The 24,673-nt window shown below is 36.5% G+C and overlaps 1 protein-coding gene and 1 long non-coding RNA gene across 3 annotated transcripts; both read right to left on the reverse strand.

The window, feature by feature from the left end:
• Positions 1-974: 974 nt before the first annotated feature.
• LOC112001967 (actin) lies at positions 975-4,167 on the reverse strand. Of its 2 annotated transcripts, none has more exons than XM_024034147.2 (5): positions 4,039-4,167; positions 3,189-3,261; positions 2,645-3,038; positions 1,637-2,250; positions 975-1,341 (listed from the first exon to the last, which is right to left on the reverse strand). In XM_024034147.2, the coding sequence occupies exons 2-5, from the start codon at positions 3,246-3,248 to the stop codon at positions 1,276-1,278; spliced, it is 1,134 nt and encodes a 377-aa protein (XP_023889915.1). In that variant the 5' UTR covers positions 3,249-3,261; positions 4,039-4,167; the 3' UTR covers positions 975-1,275. The 2 variants fall into 2 exon arrangements, with proteins under 2 accessions (XP_023889915.1, XP_065632147.1); XM_065776075.1 differs by lacking the exon at positions 4,039-4,167 and adding an exon at positions 3,695-3,812.
• A 17,498-nt stretch (positions 4,168-21,665) lies between these two features.
• Positions 21,666-23,422, reverse strand: LOC136068650 (uncharacterized). Its single transcript, XR_010629988.1, has 3 exons — positions 23,077-23,422; positions 22,161-22,232; positions 21,666-21,895 (listed from the first exon to the last, which is right to left on the reverse strand). It is a non-coding gene; the product is annotated as an uncharacterized LOC136068650 (long non-coding RNA).
• Between the last annotated feature and the right edge of the window lie 1,251 nt (positions 23,423-24,673).

A 24,673-nucleotide genomic window follows, 5' to 3' on the forward strand; every position in this document is an offset into this window, starting at 1 on the left:
CATTAAAAGTTACGCTTTAATTTTTAGTATTATATAGATATAGATTAATTCACATAGCACAAAAATTTAAAAGCTTAGATTAGATGAGACATGTGGTGCAAAATTAGACTTAATTGAATTTCAATCTGAAATCTAATTAAATTTTTTCTCAGCTATGCCTATATATATATATATATATAATCCTTTATTCTGAAACTAACATCAAGATTTTATGTTGTGGGAGCTGTTCATAGCGTTCTTCCCTCATTTTGCAGGTTAATTGAGTGCTACGTAGCACCGAGACACGACTAGTCGTTTTTTTTTTTTTTTACCATTTGTGCAGATGAGAGTGGTGGATTTACATCCTTGATCTAAACTCAGATCAACGAAAAAGTCCAATCAAGTTCAGATACGTGACGTGATGAATCGGAAAATGACCCCAATACTATCAATGCACACAAATTGTTTGTGTGCTATGCGTATCGTGATAAGGCATGAGCTGGTTTGTTTCCCCTACGTACATGGGATACTTCACATAAACTAGTTCTAAACCCATGCTTTCACTCGTAGCTTTGTCCAGAAATCCAAGTTTTTTTGTTTTTAAACATAGCATACTACTACTCCGATTTGTTTAGCCTGCGCATTTGATCAGAATCTCAACCCATGTCATTAGTTAAAATCTCAGACTATGTGCTTATTTAGTTTGCTTTGTCAGATCCGTACAATGGTGACCAAATTATCGGGCTTTTCTTGCCGTACGCCTGTACCTCTAAAATCTAGAGATCTGTGTGCATGGTTTTTTACCCTTTTTTTTGTGTGTGCTGAATGCATGGTTTTTAACTTCATCCAGAGTTACACGCTTCTGATGCTGTAAATAATTGTTGCTTTTGTTCCAATAGATTTCCATCCACGTGGACTACATACTTAATCAGATATTGTGACAATATAAAGTTGCAGAAAACAGCCCACATAAAAAGGAATATAGGTCATTCTAATTTATAAAAAGAGCCCTCAAATAAATTATAATGAAAAGAATTTCCGTTTCAACCCAAACCAAATCAGTAACAATACACAACTCTTCTACAACATAGTAAGGAAAAATATGAATCTTGAACTTAATTTGCTTGCCTCCATGTTCACTGTCCCAGCAAAACAAAAGAAAAACACAGAGAAACAAACATGAATGAAGAAAAAGGGGGAAAGAAATACAAAGGGAATCCTTCAACCACTTGATTAGAAGCCTCTCTGTAATATATGTATCCGGTAAATTCTTTGCCCAACTCTTTCTTTGCAAGACTAGAAGCATTTCCTGTGAACAATTGATGGTCCGGATTCGTCATACTCAGCCTTAGCAATCCACATCTGCATGCAGAAGAAGGGTTTTTTTTAGTCAGAAATACTTCAATCATTTTAGAATTTACCAAAACTATCACGTTAGCAAGTAGCCAAAATACCACTATGGCTTGTTGGGTGAGGCAAATTGCTATTTTTAAGTTTTAACAAGCAGTCATAAGCTTAACACAATTTGTGCTGTTGTGTTGTAATAAATTTATATTTTGTTTTCTAAACAAGTTATTAATAAATTATAATAAATTGTCTCATACTTATTATATGGTCATAATCATTCACAAAGCATTGGCCTTGTATAGCACATTACCTGTTGGAAGGTGCTGAGAGATGCCAAAATGGAGCCTCCAATCCAGACACTGTACTTCCTCTCTGGTGGAGCAACCACTTTAATTTTCATACTACTTGGAGCTAATGCTGTAATCTCCTTGCTCATCCTATCAGCAATGCCTGGGAACATAGTGGAACCACCACTGAGGACAATATTACCATAGAGATCCTTCCTAATATCGACGTCACACTTCATGATAGAATTGTATGTGGTTTCGTGTATGCCAGCAGATTCCATCCCAATCATGGATGGCTGGAAGAGTACTTCTGGACAGCGGAATCGTTCAGCACCAATGGTAATCACCTGTCCATCAGGTAACTCATAGCTCTTCTCCACAGCTGAGCTCGTCTTTGCTGTCTCTAGCTCTTGTTCATAGTCCAGGGCAATATAGGCTAGTTTCTCCTTCATGTCCCTCACAATTTCACGCTCGGCAGTAGTGGTGAAAGAGTAACCACGCTCAGTCAAGATTTTCATAAGAGCATCTGTGAGATCACGGCCTGCCAGGTCCAAACGCAGGATGGCATGTGGGAGGGCATAACCTTCATAGATGGGAACTGTGTGACTTACACCATCTCCTGAGTCTAGAACAATACCTAAAAGACAAAAAGCAAAACATAAAACAGATGAACACATAGTATCAATTTCATAGCAAGTTTGCAAGATTTCACTATTCTGTACAAACCAAAGATTACATGATGCATTCCTGAAAGCACTTGCTCATGATATGAAAATAAGGCACATCACATTGCAATAAAACATAAATTCTTTTCATGAATGATTTTGTTTCTCAAATCAATTTCAGGAAAAGAAATTTATCATGAGAGGCAAATATGTGTTTTTGTCTCTCTAAATTGTCATACAGTAAAATATCTATTATCAAATATTTCCTTTTACCAAGAGTTTCTATTTTTTGTCTCTCTAAATTTTAAGTGTAATATTATCACATTAACCAAAAAAGCAGTTAGATAACTGATGCTAATTGCTCACCAGTTGTACGTCCACTAGCATAAAGGGAAAGGACAGCCTGGATAGCGACATACATAGCTGGAGTGTTGAATGTCTCAAACATAATCTGAGTCATTTTCTCACGATTGGCCTTTGGGTTGAGAGGTGCTTCTGTGAGAAGAACTGGATGCTCTTCTGGAGCCACACGAAGTTCATTGTAGAAGGTGTGATGCCAGATCTTCTCCATGTCATCCCAATTGCTAACAATACCATGCTCAATTGGGTATTTCAATGTCAAAATACCTCTCTTTGATTGTGCCTCATCCCCAACATAGGCATCCTTTTGGCCCATACCAACCATCACACCAGTGTGACGAGGGCGACCTACAATACTAGGGAACACAGCCCTTGGAGCATCATCTCCCGCAAATCCAGCCTGGCAATTTCAGATCCATCAAAGCCATTAGAATCTAGGTTCTAAAGTAAGCAGAAACTGACTACCATCACCTTTGGAGAAAAGCACTTAGTATTTCGAATGAAACTAAAACAAAAATGGTTAACACAATAATAGATTTTGGATTATTACCTTGACCATTCCGGTTCCATTATCACACACGAGAGGCTGAATATCCTCAGTTTCTGCCATTTTCTATTGCCTTCTGCAGAAAGACACCACCATTATATTCAAATTCAAGGAATAGCAGTTGCTCATCATATAAATCATAACTATATGCATTAGGAAAAAAAAAATAATGACAATTCACTATTCCAAAATTGGCAGATCCTCTCATGGAGTCAAAATGAAGATATGCATTACAGAACCTGGTTCATTCAAACCTCATAAGCCAGTACATTCCTAACCCATTATAACTGGGCGTAAAATTCAACAAATACAGGAAAATATACAATCATTACCCCAACCAATTTCCAAAAAATTGAATCTTTGAAAGAAAAAATATATAGAAATTCAACATGATCTAAAATCTACCAGCTAAAATCGCAACCAGTGATTTATACTCTAAAATATTTTCGAGTTCGATCAAAGCAACAAATTTACATGCATCGAAATCAAAACAGTGAGAGGAACCTAACAATCCAATGCGCCCAATAAGTTGAACTACGAAAACCCATCATGGATCCAAGCCCATCAATCTATGAATTCGATCCAATTCTATGCATCACGTATTATAACAATAATCAGAAGAAAAAAAATGCAAATCCTGAACCCCACAAAAAGGGGAAAAAAAGAAGAAGAAGAAGAAAAGAAATGTTTCTAAGACGATCAATGAAAACCCAACAACGTTGTCAAGAACAAAAAAGGAAAATAGATCACTAGAATATCATATCCGAAACCTTAAACGATCAAAATTAATCAATGTACAAGCACATTATACCAATGAAAAATTAAAAACAAAACCAAAAAACAAAAAGGGTACCTTTGGAGTTATGAATTTGAATGAAACTGTGTGTTTGTCGCTTTGTTTAACGGAATTTTGTTGTTGTGGTTTGTGGCTGAGTGAGATACCCGCCCTCCTGTTTAAAAAATAAGGGGTGAAGGTGCAATGCAAATGAAATTCAGGTTAAATGACCTCAAATGCAATTTCACAAAATCATGACCGTTAGTTCCGAATATCTAATCTGACGGACCCCATCACGCGTCACGTTCGTAGTGCAAACAGCTGGCTCTCTGCTTTCGGTTGCTTTGTGAGGACGGATATACCATTACCCTTCTCTCCAAATAGCCCTCCACTCCCTACTTTTTCTCACCAAGGTCATTTTCGGAATACCGATATATCAAATGCATTCTTCCTCTTCTTCTTCTTCTTCTTTTTTTATTTTATTTTAATTTTTATTATTATTAAGCATTCTTTTCTTCTTGATTTATTCAACTCCACCTTTTTGTTCAGCACTTTTTTATATATAAAAAAACATTCAATGTATTTTAATTTTATAAAATGATTTATAAAGAGGTGGTGTCCCAAACTAGAATAAATTATTCTATTTTATATTCTGGAAATCCTATGAACCAATATTATAGTAGATAGAATTTGAAATCACTTGTTTATGACACATTTTTCAGGTTTATTGAGCTGACCACCTGGTGTCCCCTAAGGGTAGGGTTATCCACCAGACCTAGCCACTTGACCCACTCGCCCCAACCTAAGCCGACAACCGCTTGAATTGACGCTTGTGGTAGTCGGCGGTGAGTGTCCTCCTCCAAAACTTGTCAAGAGCGAGTTGAGTGTCAAGTTCCCCTATGAAACTTGATATAAACCAACCCGACCAAACCTCCAACTAAATATATCACGATTTTCTCCCATATCTGACCAAGATCTTTTGATCTCATATGAAACTTGATATAAACCAACCCGACCAAACCTCCAACTAAATATATCACGATTTTCTCCCATATCTGACCAAGATCTTTTGATCTCTAACGAGATCATGAGGAAATATAAAGTCTTCGACAAGATTTGCCGATCGTTATTGTCGTCACCTTCTAGATTCTATCCGAAATTGACTCGACATATGAAAAGCCTGACTCGAATCGATTCGATAACCGTTTTGGTTGATGACAGTCCTTCGACCTGTCACGTGACAGAGTTGGATCAAGACCTATAATAACCCATGAACAGCCCTACCGAAGGAATTAGTAGAATGAAATGTTGACAACATTAAAGCTTAGATTTGCTAACCTTGAATTAAGATGAATATATATATATATATATTCAAACCTATATCTTCTACTTCATAATGATTGCTCTTATAATCAACCTAAGACATCTTTTTATTTTTTGTGTAGATAGAGTTTGAATCCCAAATTTTTTATTCAACAACAAGATATTTTTCCAGTTTAGTTAAATGGAAAACACGCATAAACTAAAGAGTTAAAAGGTTTGGTAATGCAAATTACTTTTGCTTATATTTACTATCTAAACTTGATCGAATTGTTTTTGTTATTATCAAAAGCAAGTTTAAAAGGAATTACTCGATTTTTTTTTTGTTTTTTTCTCGTTATGTTTTGGCCCTAGAGCAAAATATATATGTACATCTTTTTTAATAAGTAAATGGTAATATATATAATATAATATAATTAGGATAATATGATAGGGGAATCCTGGCAAAAAATTGCTTAATTACATGGTGCCCTAAATTCCATTATCCAAAATTCGAAAAATGCCCTTGTATTAAAAGAATAAAAGAGTTTGGATATGAATGTGAAAATGGTACAGAACAGGGGGCAAATCCGTGAAGGAGAAAAGGTCCTGCTGAAAAGGAAAATTTTCTAAGTTGGATGCTGCTTTGCTTTATCGCTTTATGGCGGGGGGGAGGTTTGGTTTGGTGCGGGTAATAATACGAATACAACATTGCGATGGTGCAAAAAGAGCGAATGCCAACTCAGCAATTTTCCGTTTCCAACCGTTGTGAGATCATGTCGGCGTGTTTCTCCACGTGCAGTCACACCTGTCCATTCCCACCCTATGTTTTCGACGCTTAAACCGTTTGGTTGTTGACCGATGGAACCGGTCAAGCATCTAACGGCGCGAAGGGTTCGAGTGTGGGACTCATAAACGTGCCATGCAATAACCCCACCAACGACAACGAGCACACAACAACGTGGTCACCCATATTCGGGCACTTTAATTTTTGTCTTAGCCGTTGACCACTCTTCGAGTTCATAAATCGTGGGTTGGGAAAGTTTGTGGACTATGGACATAATCTTTCCCTCTTAGTAGGAGTGAGGAGTGAGGGAAGGAAGGTTCAATTAGTTCACTTTTATCAATCTATGGAACCCTTTGTGATGATGAGAAGTATCTTGATTCTTGACCAATGCCAATTGATTTTCTCTCTCTCATGTCAAATTCTAATGGATTTTATCTGAGTGATGTTGAGTGTTAGTTTAATACAAAATAGATTATTTGAAAAAGTTGTACTTTATATCTTTCTTTTTAAAAAAACAAAGTTATGCTTTGGAAAAGTTGATTTGATAACCCATAACCAAATGAGTTATGAGTCTCATATATATATATATATATATATATGATATATATTTAACGTTTAAGTTAATTTGAAAAACAATCGCCAATGAGAGGGTAGGACATTCAGATACTTCCAACTTTTTTGGAATTACAAAGAGACTAACTTTGCCATCGGAAGATTCTTGGCCGGCTTCCACCGGTCTCCTCTGATTCTGTGTTTATTTTCTCAAGACTTATTACAAAATCATCAACATCTGAGACTTTCAGCCCACTGATATAACAGAATTCATCAGATGGTACTCCAAATTCTTGACGATAAAAATATAAAAAGCTTTTAACTAATGCAAAAGATTACTGCAGGTTTATTCAAGAATTTGATTTTTTATACCAATTTGTTTCATTGAGCCTATGTTATGGAAGGAAAAAACATGCTTAATAAATTTTTTCATTATAATTCAAGGTTTAAGTAATTTTTTTTTTTTGGATGAGATTTATGCATTTATCTATCATTAGCAAACGCATAACCCTCAAATTTAGATGAATGTAAAGTTTTGATAATTTAAAAAAAAAAAAAAAAAAAAACCCTCTAGTATGCATACCCCATGCCAAAGCTAGTATATATAAAATTATGAGAATAAAGCTATGAACACAATATTTTTTACAATAATTTTATAACAAAACCTAAGTAGAAAGTTGTTAATAGTAGGTAAAAATTTGATATTAGTTGTGGACTTAAATAAAAATGAGCAACAACTTGCTACCTAAGTGTTGTTGTAAAATTATTGTGAAATTGTTGTGTTTATGGCACTACTTAATGCTAGGTATGATAAAAACAAGCAACACCTTGCTACTTAAGTGTTGTTATAAAATTATTGTGAAATTGTTGTGTTTATGGCACTACTTAATTCTAGGTATAATAAATTTTATTACATTAAGTTTACACACTAATATATCACCAATCAATTCTTAAAAGAAAAACCACCGCACACTCTTAATGCGATAGTCACTCTACAAGTATAAGTGCTTGTGGGATGTAGGGGGTAAGGGTCGGGGTTCAAGTCTCCAGGAAGGAGCTTCACACTAGAGTAGAATTTCTATTTTGTATTAAAAAAAATAAAAAAAATAATCAAAAGCACAATTTGATTAAAGTCTACTACCTATTCTCGAATTAATTTGTAAGATTTTTGTAGTATATATACATATATATTGTATGGGCCCAAAAATACGCTAAGCCCACTTAGGGTGGTGGAGTTAGGTTGGAAGGTCCAATACAATTAATTTGTTTAGAGTTATGGGTTTTCGAGGTCAATTTTCATGTAATCTTATGGTCTAAATGCTAAGTTTGAGATTTAAAAAAAAAAAAAAAAAAATCATTCAAGAAAGACCAAGTTGGGAATTAACACTTGGATCTGGCTGAAGAGCCAATGTTCGTATTAAGTTCAAGTTTCAGATACAGGGTTATACTACACAATTCTCCTGCTTTCTTTTAGTTTCTTGACCCCTAATTTGGAGAGGTTTCATTTCCTTATATAGTCCGTTGGATTGTAGCTTAGCCCTCCACTTGTACAGCTAGGACCTCCCTCAAGAGTCTCCTCTTTTACCATATGGATCTTGCATGAAGGTATAATCCCTTTCCCTAATTATTTTTTTTGTGTTTTCATGATGAGAGTTTAAGATTAAAGCATGATAGTAATCATTTAAATTCCCTTGAATATGTTTGAATGTTCTTAATTGTTCTTATATGTTCTTCATATGTTCTCGTAGGAATGGCAACGGGTCGGGTTCGGGCCGGGTTTTTCCATACCCGGACCCGACCTGCGGGGCAAGATCCGTGGCCCGGACTCAGCCCGTTTAGGGTACCGGGTTTTTTTCCAGGGCCCGAACCCACCCCAGTCGGGCTTCACGGGCCCCGCGGGCCCCGTTTAGGGATTGGGCCTAATTCGTGGCCCAACCAAAAAAAAAAAAAATTAAGCCCAAATTTATTTTTGACTACGTTAAGCCTGCACCGCCTCATCCGTGGCCCAATTCGACTAATCTTATTAATTTAAATAATAAATAAAAAAAACAAGCACAAACACAAACATCAACAGCAACACAAATACAGCAACAGCAATAGCAACACAAATACAAATCAATCATCATTGAAGCATCAGTCTTACTGAAATGAGATTTTTAGACAATAAATAATAAATAAACATAAAAAATAGAGGAAACAAAACTCCATTTATGGACCGATCCTTACATGAATCCTCAAACATCAAATACCCAAAAACAAAAACTATTAAGAGGAAATGGACCCAAAAAAAAAAATGAAGAACTCAGACAGTAGCTTCAGCAATCTTCGCCTGACCTCACAAGATCCGTGCTCCTCCGTGACAAATGGCGACCACCACGAGATCCATGCACCTCCACTACAAACGATGACCACCACGAGATCCGTGCTCCTCCATGAGGGTGAGGATGAGATGTGGGAGGGAGGCTGAAATGATGAGGGAGGGAGGCGAGGGAGAGGGAGGAAGGTTGAAGAAAATGAAATGAGGGATTACGGATTAGGGTTAGATAGGTTTATATATATAGAGAAAGGGTATTTTTGTANATGGCCAAAATGGGCATTTGCCTCTTTCGCCTAAAACAAGTAGCAAAATGCTCATGTTTTGAAACGATTTAGTCATATACTCCTGTTTTAAACTCGATTTTCTAAAAATCAAGTTTCAATGAAAAACTCGATTTTTAGAAAATCGAGTTATAGAAAAAAAACTAAATAAAAAAAATATATGGAACTCGAGTTCCATGTAACATTTTGCAAGTAACTCAATTTTTATTAAATTGAGTTTTTCTTTAAAACTCAATTTTTTAAAAACCGAGTTTCAAAACAGGAGCATTTTGATAAATAATTTTAAAATAAGAGTTTTTTGCTACTTGTTTTGAGCGAAAGGGACAAATGCCCATTTTGGCCCAATTTGAATTATATTAAGCTTTTGAGACAATCGATAATTTAACAGTATGAAAAGCTTAATTGTAATTATTCATTCTAAAGTTTCATGTAAGTCATGACAATTGTATTAAAAGTATGGTGGAAATGGACACACCATATTACCATAATGTGAGCTCATTGTTTGGGATTTGGGTAGGAAAATAATGGTACCCAATGTGTTAATTGTTAAGTCTCAGATATTACACATATACTATGTTGATCTAGCTCTATTATTGACGAGTTTAATTTTTTTAATTGAGAAGAGACGTGCATGTGTAACTATTTTGATGATGGTCTTTGAGAATTTATTCATGTCATGTGTTTGGAGGAAGATTAACGTGCTTAAGGATTAGTCTAGTATTCAAATGACTATAAAAAACTTAAATAAAAATGAGCAACAACTTGCTACCTAAGTGTTGTTGTAAAATTATTGTGAAATTGTTGTGTTTATGGCACTACTTAATGCTAGGTATGATAAAAACAAGCAACACCTTGCTACTTAAGTGTTGTTATAAAATTATTGTGAAATTGTTGTGTTTATGGCACTACTTAATTCTAGGTATAATAAATTTTATTACATTAAGTTTACACACTAATATATCACCAATCAATTCTTAAAAGAAAAACCACCGCACACTCTTAATGCGATAGTCACTCTACAAGTATAAGTGCTTGTGGGATGTAGGGGGTAAGGGTCGGGGTTCAAGTCTCCAGGAAGGAGCTTCACACTAGAGTAGAATTTCTATTTTGTATTAAAAAAAATAAAAAAAAAATTATCAAAAGCACAATTTGATTAAAGTCTACTACCTATTCTCGAATTAATTTGTAAGATTTTTGTAGTATATATACATATATATTGTATGGGCCCAAAAATACGCTAAGCCCACTTAGGGTGGTGGAGTTAAGTTGGAAGGTCCAATACAATTAATTTGTTTAGAGTTATGGGTTTTCGAGGTCAATTTTCATGTAATCTTATGGTCTAAATGCTAAGTTTGAGATTAAAAAAAAAAAAAAAAAAAATCATTCAAGAAAGACCAAGTTGGGAATTAACACTTGGATCTGGCTGAAGAGCCAATGTTCGTATTAAGTTCAAGTTTCAGATACAGGGTTATACTACACAATTCTCCTGCTTTCTTTTAGTTTCTTGACCCCTAATTTGGAGAGGTTTCATTTCCTTATATAGTCCGTTGGATTGTAGCTTAGCCCTCCACTTGTACAGCTAGGACCTCCCTCAAGAGTCTCCTCTTTTACCATATGGATCTTGCATGAAGGTATAATCCCTTTCCCTAATTATTTTTTTTGTGTTTTCATGATGAGAGTTTAAGATTAAAGCATGATAGTAATCATTTAAATTCCCTTGAATATGTTTGAATGTTCTTAATTGTTCTTATATGTTCTTCATATGTTCTCGTAGGAATGGCAACGGGTCGGGTTCGGGCCGGGTTTTTCCATACCCGGACCCGACCTGCGGGGCAAGATCCGTGGCCCGGACTCAGCCCGTTTAGGGTACCGGGTTTTTTTCCAGGGCCCGAACCCACCCCAGTCGGGCTTCACGGGCCCCGCGGGCCCCGTTTAGGGATTGGGCCTAATTCGTGGCCCAACCAAAAAAAAAAAAAATTAAGCCCAAATTTATTTTTGACTACGTTAAGCCTGCACCGCCTCATCCGTGGCCCAATTCGACTAATCTTATTAATTTAAATAATAAATAAAAAAAACAAGCACAAACACAAACATCAACAGCAACACAAATACAGCAACAGCAATAGCAACACAAATACAAATCAATCATCATTGAAGCATCAGTCTTACTGAAATGAGATTTTTAGACAATAAATAATAAATAAACATAAAAAATAGAGGAAACAAAACTCCATTTATGGACCGATCCTTACATGAATCCTCAAACATCAAATACCCAAAAACAAAAACTATTAAGAGGAAATGGACCCAAAAAAAAAAAAAAAAAAAAAAATTAAGCCCAAATTTATTTTTGACTACGTTAAGCCTGCACCGCCTCATCCGTGGCCCAATTCGACTAATCTTATTAATTTAAATAATAAATAAAAAAAACAAGCACAAACACAAACATCAACAGCAACACAAATACAGCAACAGCAATAGCAACACAAATACAAATCAATCATCATTGAAGCATCAGTCTTACTGAAATGAGATTTTTAGACAATAAATAATAAATAAACATAAAAAATAGAGGAAACAAAACTCCATTTATGGACCGATCCTTACATGAATCCTCAAACATCAAATACCCAAAAACAAAAACTATTAAGAGGAAATGGACCCAAAAAAAAAAATGAAGAACTCAGACAGTAGCTTCAGCAATCTTCGCCTGACCTCACAAGATCCGTGCTCCTCCGTGACAAATGGCGACCACCACGAGATCCATGCACCTCCACTACAAACGATGACCACCACGAGATCCGTGCTCCTCCATGAGGGTGAGGATGAGATGTGGGAGGGAGGCTGAAATGATGAGGGAGGGAGGCGAGGGAGAGGGAGGAAGGTTGAAGAAAATGAAATGAGGGATTACGGATTAGGGTTAGATAGGTTTATATATATAGAGAAAGGGTATTTTTGTAATTTGGGGAAACCAGGTTTTAAACGGGCCGGGTCTGGGGTTGGGTCTTGGGTTTTTTTGATAAAACCCGGACCTGACTCGGACCCACTTCGGGTTTTTTTTTTTATTAAACCCATACCCGACCCTATTCCTAATCGGATCGGGTAAAACCCGGCCCATTAGGGTCTGGCCGGGCCGAGTACCCGCGGGTTGGGCAAAAATTGCCATCCCTATGTTCTTGGTTGTTCATCACATGTTCGTGCATAACACTAGTTTTAAGTAAAAAATATGAAAAACATGTTTGTTTCACAGTTCTTTCAAATTCTTGAATCTAGGATATCACCATCTACACACATTCACTAGAATTTATTTTTCAATCCAAATGCAATGCTTAATAAATTGAATTAGGGTTTATCACATGCACACACATTAAATTCAACATGTAAATTGATTGACATATTAGATGATATGATATAAATATTGGCCACCATAGTCTAGAAGACTGGTTTTATTGGGCAAGGTGGGTGCCTAACACATTCCTACCTTGTAATATAGCCTCCAAGCTTGGATCAAGGGTTAGTAGATCAAATATTTATTCATGTAATTTTCGATTTTTTAGATTGTAACTAGAAAACAAAACCATGTACTTTATCTTAGATTGTATTTAGGACTAAAGCCATGTAATTTTCCTATGATAAATGTAAATTCAATTGAAAATTAATTAAATGAGGAATTTTTCAATTTTGGTTTTCTTATTTATCCCAATAATTAAATAAGTGGTGACTCCATTGTAAAACCCTTAATCTAAAGGGAAAAATATAACTAGTCGAATCTCCATTTTGAGAGGCAATAACACGACTCCACCCATTCACGTGAGTTTGGCTCAACATCCTAAAAACGGGCTGGGAGCGCGGTCTCTCACAGCCTTTAGTCAGAAAAAATCTTTATAGCCTTACCCCCTAGCTGCTTTACCAAATCCAAGCTTTGCCTGAAGGGCTTTATACTCCACCTCGTTATTCGTGGTTGGAAAGCCCAACCTTAGGAATTTCTCCATGGTCACTCGCTGAGGAGATACTAGAACAACTCCAATTCTAGATTCCTTTTGGTTTGCGACCCCATCCACGTACAGTTCCCAAAATGGTGGATGGGATGTTAAAATGGGTGACATTTGTTTATTGGGTGTCCCTTCCACCTCGGTTTCATACTTTCCCATTCCCTCAGTGAACTTAGCTATTAGGTTGGACAGAACCTGCCCCTTCATAGTCGTACAGGGTAAGTATTTGATGTCAAATTCTCCTAACATGGTTTCCCATTTGGCCACTCTCCTTGTATAGTTCGACCTCCGAAGCAGTGCCTATAATAGTAGTTGAGTGAGGATGATGACTGTATACACTTGAAAATAATGGGGAAGCATCTTGGTGGCATGTATTATGGCCAAAATAGCTTTTCTCCAAGGGTAAATACTTGGTTTCTTCATCCTTAAGGGACATGCTCACGTAATAGATGGGTTTCTGTACCCCTACATCTATTCGAACTAGGACTAGACTTACTGCATGGGTTGTAAATGCTAAATATGTGAATAGTACCTCTTCCCTCTCGGGTCTAAACAAGATCAGTGGATAAGCCAAATATTTCTTTAGTTCCTCAAAGGCCTGATCCCATTCCTCGGTCTAAGTGAAATCCTTCCACTTGTGAAGTAATTGAAAAAATGGTCTATAGTGATCAGCTAATCGAGAGATGAATCTATTCAAAGCTGCCATAAACCCGATCAGCCTCTGTACTTCCTTCAAATTTTGAGGTGGGTGCAGGTCATGTATGGCTTTAATCTGGTCGGGATTAACTTCAATTCCTCAATGAGTGATCATGTATCCAAGGAATTTCCCCGAGCCCACGTTGAATGAACATTTGAAAATGTTTAGGCATAATTTATATTTTCTGAGCACTGAGAATACCTCTTCCAAGTCACTTAGGTGCTTGGATGCTTACTTGCTCTTTACCACCATGCCATCGATATAAGCTTCCACGTTCTTGCCTAGCTGGGCTTCGAACATCCTCGTCAGCATTCTTTGATAGGTGAAGCCAGCGTTCTTTAAGCCAAAAGGTATCACTCGATAGTGGTAGTTCCCGGTAGGAGTTAGAAACGCTGTCTTCTCTTGATTTGGTAGTGCCAATGGTATTTAATGGTGACATTGGAAGAAGTCTAAAAAACTCATCTGAGGATGGCCAAATATGGCATCAACAAGCTGATCGATTCGAGGAATCGAGAAGAGGTCTTTAGGGCAGGCTTTATCCAAATCTGTGAAGTTGACATAAACCCTTCACTTCCCTGACTTTTGCACGACAACTATGTTAACCAACCATTCGGGGTAAAAGACTTTTTTAATTGCTCTAGCTTGCTTGATTTTATTGACCTCATCTTTTACTGCATTAGCATCCTCTTTAGAAGATCGCCAAGGTTGTTGCCTCTTCAGCGTGATAGCTAGATTCACATTGAGATGATGACAAATGAATTCTGGGTCTACTCACAGGGCCTTATATGGGCTCCAAAAGAAAACATCTAAGTGATTCTTATGGAAGATCAATAGCTTTTCCTTCTCAGGTAGGGGAAATTGGGTCCCAACTTGGAAAATTTTCTCTTTGTTCGAACCAAAGATAACTTTCTCCAATTCCTCACACTGCAAATTGCCCATCGCGATTGTATCCGAGCCCACTAACTTTCCTACTACTGATTGCTTTGAAATGTGACTTTGGTTAAGGGGATCCATTTGAGTTGACTAGTTCCTAATAGTAGTAACCATACACTACTTGGCTATCTTCTGGCGACCTACCAGCTCCCCACTCGTCCTTCGGTTGGGTGCTTCACCTTTATATGCAAAGTAGAGGAGACTGCCCCATAGTGTGAGGCCATGGCCTTGCCAAAATTACGATGTAGGGTGAATAAGCATCAACTACAATGAATTCCACCTTGACCACTTCATTTCTCGTCTGTATCGACAGCTTAATCATCCCCTTGGGGATCATGGTTCTTCCATCGAACCCCACTAACGGGGAGTTATACTTGCTAAGGTCCTCGTGCTTTAAGTTTAGCCCCTTGTATAGGTCTGGGTACATGACCTTAGCTCTACTTTCTTGGTCTACCATTACCCTTTTTCACATCAAACCCTCCAATCCGGAGGGTAATCACTAGTGAATCATCATAAAGTTGAAAGGTCCCCACTTTATTTGACTCCAAGAAGCCTAGGATCAGTTCCAGCTTTGCCTTAATCCTCTTGGATCCTTTATCCTCATCTCCAAATTCGGGTTATGATGAAATGGATATAACTTGGACGAAGGCCCTGACTCCTTATATGGTGTAACAAAAATGACATTGATAGTTCTTAATAGTGGGCGTGGAGCCACCTTTCTTTGGTATCCCTGTCCTGTCTAGCTCTCCTACCTAGGGGATTGATGCATGAACTGCTTCAACTTTCTAGCCTTGACTAACTACTCTAAGTAGTCACATAAGGTTCTGCAATCCTTGGTTGTATAGCCCTGGTCTTGATGATATTAGTAGCACTGACTTTGATTTCTTTTGGTGGGTCCCCCTCTATCTTGTTGGTCCATTTGAAGTAAGGTTCATTTTTATCTTCTCAAGGACCCTATATATGGGCTCCTTGAACACCAAGCTGACCACTAGGGTATTACTCTGGGGGGGTTGACTAAAAAAGTCTCTCCTTGGTCGGTTAAGGCCATATCTATCAGGCAGAGAATCCCTCTTCTCGGATGTGAAAACCTTGGCCTTCCCTTTGCTCTGTACTTGATCTTTTTCAACCCTCTTGTGTTTGTCAATGTGATCAATTAGTTGATGCATATTCTAAGCAAGCTTCACGGTGAGGGACTTTCTTAGGTCGTGATTCATGGGAAGTCCCACTTTAAAAGGTCCTGAAGCCACACCCTCGAAATCTCCATTGATTTCATTGAAAAGCTCCCAATACCTATCAAAATAGGTTTTTAAGGTCTCCCCCTCTCTGATGCCCTTAGAAAGTAGAGAATCCAAAGGCATAGGAATCCTACTACAGGTCACGAATCTAGCCTAGAACGCTTAAGCTCCTTGTAGGACCTTATCAAGCCCTCCTCCAATCCATCAAACCATCTCATAGCAATGGGTCCGAGGCTAGAGGGGAACACTTTACACATGAGAGTCTCGTTTCTGGAGTGAATGACCATTCTTTGATTAAAATGGCTCACATGCTTCACTGGGTTAGTCCTCCCATTGTAAATGGTAAAGGTCAGTTGGGTAAAGTCATGAGGGAGCTTGGCCTTATAAATGCGGCGTGTAACAAGTGACCTAGAAATCTGGCACAAGGCCCTACTAATAGCATCATTCCCTACATTTTCAAGGGGAAAATTTTTGTTTCTTCTTCTACAACGTCTTTCCCCACCTCTTGTATGAGAGGACGTTGTAAAAGATTCACTCGGAGGAGTTCTAGATCTTTGCTTATTGCTTTGATCTCCTTCTGACTCAAAGCTTTGGCTTAAAGGAGGTGTTCTATCCTCCCTAACGTGCACTCTACATTGGAGTCGTTTACATAGATGGTCAATCTCCAACCTAAGGTTTCGTGTCTCCTGTTCATGCGATATATGACTTCCTGGTCTCGAGTGGCTTCGACTAACATGGTGCAAATCGACAAGTTTGACCTTAATACTGGGAGACCAATCCATCTCTCAGTCCTTCTTCTTTCCAAGTTAACGATTCTCCTATTTTCTTTTAGTTTCTTGTCCCCCAATTTGGAGGGGTTTCCTTTCCTTATATAGTCTGTTGGATTGCATCCTAACCCTCTACTTGTACAGTTAGGGGTCTTCCTTTGGATGGTTGTCTCATCAGGGTTGTGCTGGAGGTGGTAGAATGTGCTGCAAGATGTGAGGCTACTATTTAGGGGTCATTCCTTCAGTAAATGCGGCCATTTGAGTTGGTACAGTGCATTAAATGGGGAGGTGATTACTACTTTATTTGGATATTTCCTTTCTTCTTTGCTTACATGTTTCTTCCACCTTCCTCGGTTTCTTGACTTCTGGTACAAGTGGCTTGCTTGGTTATTCCCGAGGAACGCTTGTTCCTTGGGAGGCTGGCCTCTTCCTCTTTTCGCTCTAATCTGTGTGTTGGGTCAGGATTTATGTGCAAGTGGGTCTTTTTTCCTCCTAAGCTGGGCCCACAAGTTTTAATCTGTACTCGGCCTCTCTCTCTCCCTCTCTCTCTCTCTCTATATATATATATATATATATAAAATCTGTACTCGGCCTCTCTCTCTCCCTCTCTCTCTCTCTCTATATATATATATATATATATATATTTATTTATTTACTTATTCATTTATTTATTGAGAATATTTATGTGGTAAAAGTAAAACTTGAAACTAGGGATGGCAATGGGGCAGGGCGGGGCCGAAGGATGGGGTCATCGTCCCCGCCCTGCATGGCTTTGTCTTACTCCATCCCCGCCCTGCCCTGCATGACGGAGAAAATTTTCTCATCTCATCCCCGCCCTTCGGGGCCCTGTGAAGCCCTGCCCCACCCCGTAAAACTCTACTTTTTGTTAATTTGCCATACAACTAGTACGATTTTACCTATTTCATAAATAAAAATATACTTGAAATTACAACTAAATTTATCCTATCAAATCAAATCAACTTTTAGAAAAAAATTGAATAATATATCTAAGTGTTTTAAAAAAAAAAAAAAAAATCTCATAGTATAACACATAACAAAATAAAGGCAAAAAACCACATTAGGTAAAAAAAATAAGCTAATATTGATATATTTGTTTAAATAGTAGGATTTTAGGGTATGAAAAATTTACAATTATAACCCTTAACAATGCGGGGTAGGGCGGGGACAGGAATGGATAGGGTGGGGCGGGGTGGGTCTAAAAAGTTTAAACCCATCCTCGCCTCACCCCGTAGTGCGGGGCTAAAATCTTACTCCATCTCCACCCCACCACTTTTGCAAGGTGGAAAAAACTCGCGTGAGACAAAGCAGGGAAGAGCGGGTTAAACAGAGCGGGAAAAAATTGTTATCCCTACTTGAAATACCTTTATTATTTCTCTCTAATAAATATGCTTCTCACTTTTAGTTTTCCCATAAACGTTAAAAATTGAAATTCAAAATCGTCCCGCGCAAGAGAGCCAAATGAAAGAGCACAAAACTATGGGAGATCCAAGGACTCTTCGTCGAAGAAGCTCCAAAACGTACAACTCCAAACCTTAATCTTCTACTCTCTACCTTCATCTCTGTTGCATTCAAATTCGAATTTCGATTTCACATTCGCTTTTTCTTGTATTCTAGATCACCAAGAAAAGCTCGAATGCCATATCTACGTCCGTTTCCGATAAATATTCCGAGGACTCAATGGACGTACCTTCAATTTCTGAGATCTCCGACTCTAATCTCACTGCTGAAGTCGCAAAAGTAAGATTTCCAATCCAAATTTCAATTTGTTGGTTTAGCTTGATGATCGTGTTGGTTGATGCTTAATTTGCGTTGATTACTCTTTCACATTCACTGTTAACGAAAATAGAACGATTACGCCTGATCTGATCTTCGGAGATGGAGTAAGATCGAAAAGAGGCAGGGATTCTGATGAAGCTGAAACAGCCGGACTCAGACACCATTGCGAAGCTCTAGAAAATGAAGCACAGGATTCAAATCTACATTATAGCGAATGGGAAACTGGATATAAATCTTACTCCTGTGGCTTCATCAGTGTGATTAGACTCAGAGATCTCAGAAATTGGAAATAAATCCAAGGAGTCATTGGAAATTCATCGGAAACCAGAAAAAGCAAACAAGAAATCGAATTCAAAATGCGACAGAGATGAACGTAGAGAATTTCCTAAACTCTCTACGTATTGTGAAAATTTAACTTCGTTTTCAATTTCTATGTTTTCTCAGAAACCAAACGGTACAAGTTAATATTGAATTGAAATTTTACACAGTCGTAATCGTTCTATTTTCGTTAACAGTGAATGTGAAAGAGTAATCAACGCAAATTAAGCATCAACCAACACGATCATCAAGCTAAACCAACAAATTGAAATTTGGATTGGAAATCTTACTTTTGCGACTTCAGCAGTGAGATTAGAGTCGGAGATCTCAGAAATTGAAGGTACGTCCATTGAGTCCTCGGAATATTTATCGGAAACGGACGTAGATATGGCATTCGAGCTTTTCTTGGTGATCTAGAATACAAGAAAAAGCGAATGTGAAATCGAAATTCGAATTTGAATGCGACAGAGATGAAGGTAGAGAGTAGAAGATTAAGGTTTGGAGTTGTACGTTTTGGAGCTTCTTCGACGAAGAGTCCTTAGATCTCCCATAGTTTTGTGCTCTTTCATTTGGCTCTCTTGCGCGGGACGATTTTGAATTTCAATTTTTAACGTCTATGGGAAAACTAAAAGTGAGAAGCATATTTATTAGAGAGAAATAATAAAGGTATTTCAAGTAGGGATAACAATTTTTTCCCGCTCTGTTTAACCCGCTCTTCCCTGCTTTGTCTCACGCGAGTTTTTTCCACCTTGCAAAAGTGGTGGGGTGGAGATGGAGTAAGATTTTAGCCCCGCACTACGGGGTGAGGCGAGGATGGGTTTAAACTTTTTAGACCCACCCCGCCCCACCCTATCCATTCCTGTCCCCGCCCTACCCCGCATTGTTAAGGGTTATAATTGTAAATTTTTCATACCCTAAAATCCTACTATTTAAACAAATATATCAATATTAGCTTATTTTTTTTACCTAATGTGGTTTTTTGCCTTTATTTTGTTATGTGTTATACTATGAGATTTTTTTTTTTTTTTTTAAAACACTTAGATATATTATTCAATTTTTTTCTAAAAGTTGATTTGATTTGATAGGATAAATTTAGTTGTAATTTCAAGTATATTTTTATTTATGAAATAGGTAAAATCGTACTAGTTGTATGGCAAATTAACAAAAAGTAGAGTTTTACGGGGTGGGGCAGGGCTTCACAGGGCCCCGAAGGGCGGGGATGAGATGAGAAAATTTTCTCCGTCATGCAGGGCAGGGCGGGGATGGAGTAAGACAAAGCCATGCAGGGCGGGGACGATGACCCCATCCTTCGGCCCCGCCCTGCCCCATTGCCATCCCTAGTTTCAAGTTTTACTTTTACCACATAAATATTCTCAATAAATAAATGNTTTTTTTTTTTTTTTTTTTTTTCCTTCTTTTTTTCCTCCCCAAAAAGATTGTATTTGGTTGCTAAAGGAAATCAAGGAACGTAGTGGCTAAAATGAATATTTGAAATTAGAATCTCAAAATAAATTACATTGTTGGCTATTTTAGGGCTAAGCCACAAATTTGAAAGCCTTTCTTGGATGTCATGAAAGAGGAGAAGAAAGAAAGCAAAAATATTTAAATTTTTACAACATTATTAGATTGTAAGCATGGGATCTCTTATAGTCATTCTCTCAAAATTTTACACTATACTACTACCATATGTGGTTATTCTTGACAACATCATAGGCATTGGGAAAACTCCAATTTGACTTTGAAAATATATAACAAACTCTTGGAGAAAAAACACCATTGTATGATCCTTTAAGAAAACATAGATTCTAATTTAAAAGTGGTTTGCACATTCCAGTCACTTTAAAAGAAGGGTGTTGGTGATTTGCTTTAAATAATTGGGATTGTTGTTCTAATTGAAGGGGTAGCTGATATTTTCTAGAGGTATGAAAGGCTTGGTTTAGAATAGACAAAAAGTGGATAACTCCATTCAGTTAGAATCCTACTTTCATGGAGGAAATGAGGACAAGAAGACAAACATCTCATGTTTGGTTGGTAAGGCTATTTTCTTGCAACATAGACAGTTTTATATATAATGTTCCTTTTCCGCGTTGATTTTTTTTTTTTTTTGGAAAGACTTTTCCACTTTGAATTTCACTTTTAGTCACATGTTAATAAAGGGATAACTGCCTTACTAATAATTTTTTTTTTTTGGCTTTAATTTCGCGGAAACCTTTTTAATTATTTTATTCCTCATACTCTGGTAAATTGCTTATATGATTGATGAAAATGTTATGAATTAAACTCAATAGAGCTTTGTTCTAGACTTCTAGTTACTTTGGGTGTGGTGGTATTAATATTGTTGATGAAAAAAGAACTTGAAATGGTGACTCTTCTAATTGCAGAATAAGGATGAATTGAGTCTATGCAGACACAGTAATGCTTTGCAATGTTAAGGCTAGATTGCATGAAATAGGGATTGAGTCTATTGATGGAACTAGAGAAGTAGAGAGAAGTAGAAGAATGCACTATTATAATTGTCAGCACTCTCTAATGTTCACACCACTATTATATAAGCATATAAATCTTTTTGATGCCAAAATTTAATGGTTGTTCATGCTTAGCAATTCTACTATTGATGTAAGTAGTGAAGATCAAAACCTTATAGAAACGAAGTAATTTTGAGACACACATAATTAAATGATATAATAGTTCTCAACTCTCTCTATTTCTTTGAGCATTTAGATTTTCAAAAAAAAAAAAAAAATATATATATATATATATATATATATCAATGCGGAAAAGGAACATTATATATAAAACTGTCTATGTTGCAAGAAAATAGCCTTACCAACCAAACATGAGATGTTTATGTTCATGTCCTCATTTCCTCCACGAAAGTAGGATTATAATTGAATGGAGTTATCTACTTTTTGTCTATTCTAAACCAAGCCTTTCATACTTCTAGAAAATATCAGCAACCCCTTCAATTAGAACAACAATCCCAATTATTTAAAGCAAATCACCAACACCCTTTTAAAATGACTGGAATGTGCAAACTGCTTTTAAATTAAAATCTATATATTTTTAAATTAGAATCTATATTTTCTTAAAAGATCAAACAACGGTGTTTTTTCTCCAAGAGTTTGTTATATATTTTCAAAGTCAAATTGGAAAAGTTTTGATATGACAGAAAAGTTTCCTTATGTGTGCAACTAAAACAACAATTTTATATAAGTAAAAGCTCACCTCAGGGTAGCAATCTTGGTGGACAATTGTCTGGTTGTTCGTATTTACATACACCTCATAGGATACTCTTGCCTGATGAAAATGTTGGAATGCAATTTAAACACATGGAGAAAGAAGATGCATCATGTAACAGAATAAAGCTTGTAAGAGAATACTATGGAATTGTTAGAACAAAACTAAAATTTCCTTAACATACCATTTCTTAATGCAGTGAGTGTACTGCTGTTGTTTTGCAACATACTTAGTTATTGCAAAAAGCCATACAATCACATATAATTATTTTTAAATAATAGCTCTATTGTTTCTTTACTTAAAGCAAATAATGATTGTTTCTTTACTTAAAGCAAATAATGATTGTACATAAAAAAGTAAAAGGGTAAATTTTGCCAACTTATTTGATGCACATATCTAAATCAATTGTTATTGTGACATTATTTGAGCTTTGCCTTAAAGATTTTGAAACTGCAGCATGGGCATATATAATTGAGACATATGACCTTGTGAAAAATCACAAAATATGAAAGAGAAAGCAATGTGGCCAATAATTGAAATTAGCAAATTCCACTACCGGCTCCAAACTCATCAATCTAATCTAATCATTCAAAAGAAACACTCCCAATTGTAACCCTAAATCATACTTAACAGCCAAAAACAATAGAACAAAATTAAAAACTTACCGGTAATGTTTTTGGAAAAGTTCTGGTTTGATTATAAAGTCTCTCAGATTTTTCTCTCCCTCTTTGACTCTCTCTATCCCTTATTGACGCTCTCAATGAACAATAATAATGTAAGGCTCTTTTGGTTTTTTTTTTTTTTAAAATTTTTTTTTATTATTTTTTTTAAACCACAAATTTACTCCAAATTAAGAGAACAGGTAAGGGGGAAAACCTAAAATTAAAATAAAAACATCACTAACCATTCTTTAAAACTCCAAGAGACGAAGGCCATGTAGAATTTGATCTTCTATAGGGTTTCCCCAGGAGAAACTATTGTGAGTGAGAGATGGGTAACGTCGATAAATGTAGAGCTGGAGAAGGGTGGTGCCAGAGAAGGTGGAGCCGTTGAGTTGTGGAAGAGAAGGGCTGATGGTGGCCTGCGTTTTGGACTGAAAGTGGAGCCGTTGAGTTGCGTTTTGTGTGTGGGGGAACGGCAAAGCGTGGGTCTGCGTTTTGGAGGAAGGAGAAGGCAGAGGAAGGAGAAAGTTGCGTGTGGGGGAATGGTAGAGCAGTTTATCGGGCTTTAGAAGAGTATTTTGCGTTTATGTTTTTATTTTTGGTTTTAGAAATTTTTTTTTTTTAATATTGTGCTGACGTGGAAAATTATGAGAATTTCAAAAGTTTCGGTTATATATATATATATATATTGATAAGAAGCTGTAAAAATAATTAGTTTTTTTTTTTTCTTATTAAAGATTCCTAAAAATATTTTCTAAATTAATATATCTGTTAACTTTTCCCATATCTTAAATATGGCTTGAGAATGAAAGAATAAAAGATCTTGGTGGTATACTTCTCGTAGATGTAGCAACGGGGTGCAAGTGAACTAGGTGAATTTGCTGCCAGTGTTGAGGAGAAAAGCGGAGGAGGTTGATTTTGAGCATCAGATTCTAGAATCTAGAACCTAGAATGTTGCTTTCATTTTTTAGAAGTGGTTGTGTGAAGCAATTGTTTTGTTGAATTACAATTCCAAATGAATTATCGAAAAAAAAGAAAAATAAATAAACTACAATGCCTAATGAAGGTTTCTATATTTTCTTTTGAATTCAAAAATTGTTCATTTTAGTTTTTAATTCTTTTAATGTTTGTTTATTATGTTGATAACCGGTTTAAGAGCCAAGAGTAAAACTTTCTCCCATTATGCTCTGAATAATGGTTTTTGATTGGACGTTTGGTTGGAGATTTCTAGCAAAGTTTCATAACAGACACTAGTGCCACATGGTGCCATGATGCAAAGCGAAAGAAACAGAGTGCATAGAGCCAATGGTAAACATGACTGATATTGATATAATCCAAAGATATCTAACAAAATGTACCAAACTTCTCTCTATTTATTGCTAAGGCAATATAGACTATATACACAAGTAACAAAGTACACGGCTAACAATATATAACCTTGCTTTAGCCGACCCTTATATATTTTAATTCACACAGACATTGAAAGGATTTAGGATTTTTTCCCAAACATGGAGCCTATTTTGTTGATTTTTTATTTTTTTTATTTTATTTTTTATTTTTTATTTTTTTACAAAATCAAAACTTGTTTTATTGAACTATAAGGGTAGAAATTGCGTATCTGAATCATGTGGTCTGTTTCCCCTCTTCAAGCTCCATTTTTCAATAGTGCAATTGAAGCTCCTTTTCAATATGGGGGAGGGGTTGGTGGCTTGAACTTGACCCCGTGGGTTAAAAAAAAAAAAAAAAAAAAAAGAGAGGAAAAAAATTCAAATTTCATTAACTAAATTCGGCCAAATCAGTCTGAATTACAAAAGAAAGCTACGGTGGAACATCTTCCAT

The sequence above is a fragment of the Quercus suber genome, unplaced genomic scaffold (assembly GCF_002906115.3).
Source record: "Quercus suber isolate HL8 unplaced genomic scaffold, Cork oak 2.0 scaffold_127, whole genome shotgun sequence".
Taxonomy (NCBI): Eukaryota; Viridiplantae; Streptophyta; class Magnoliopsida; order Fagales; family Fagaceae; genus Quercus; species Quercus suber.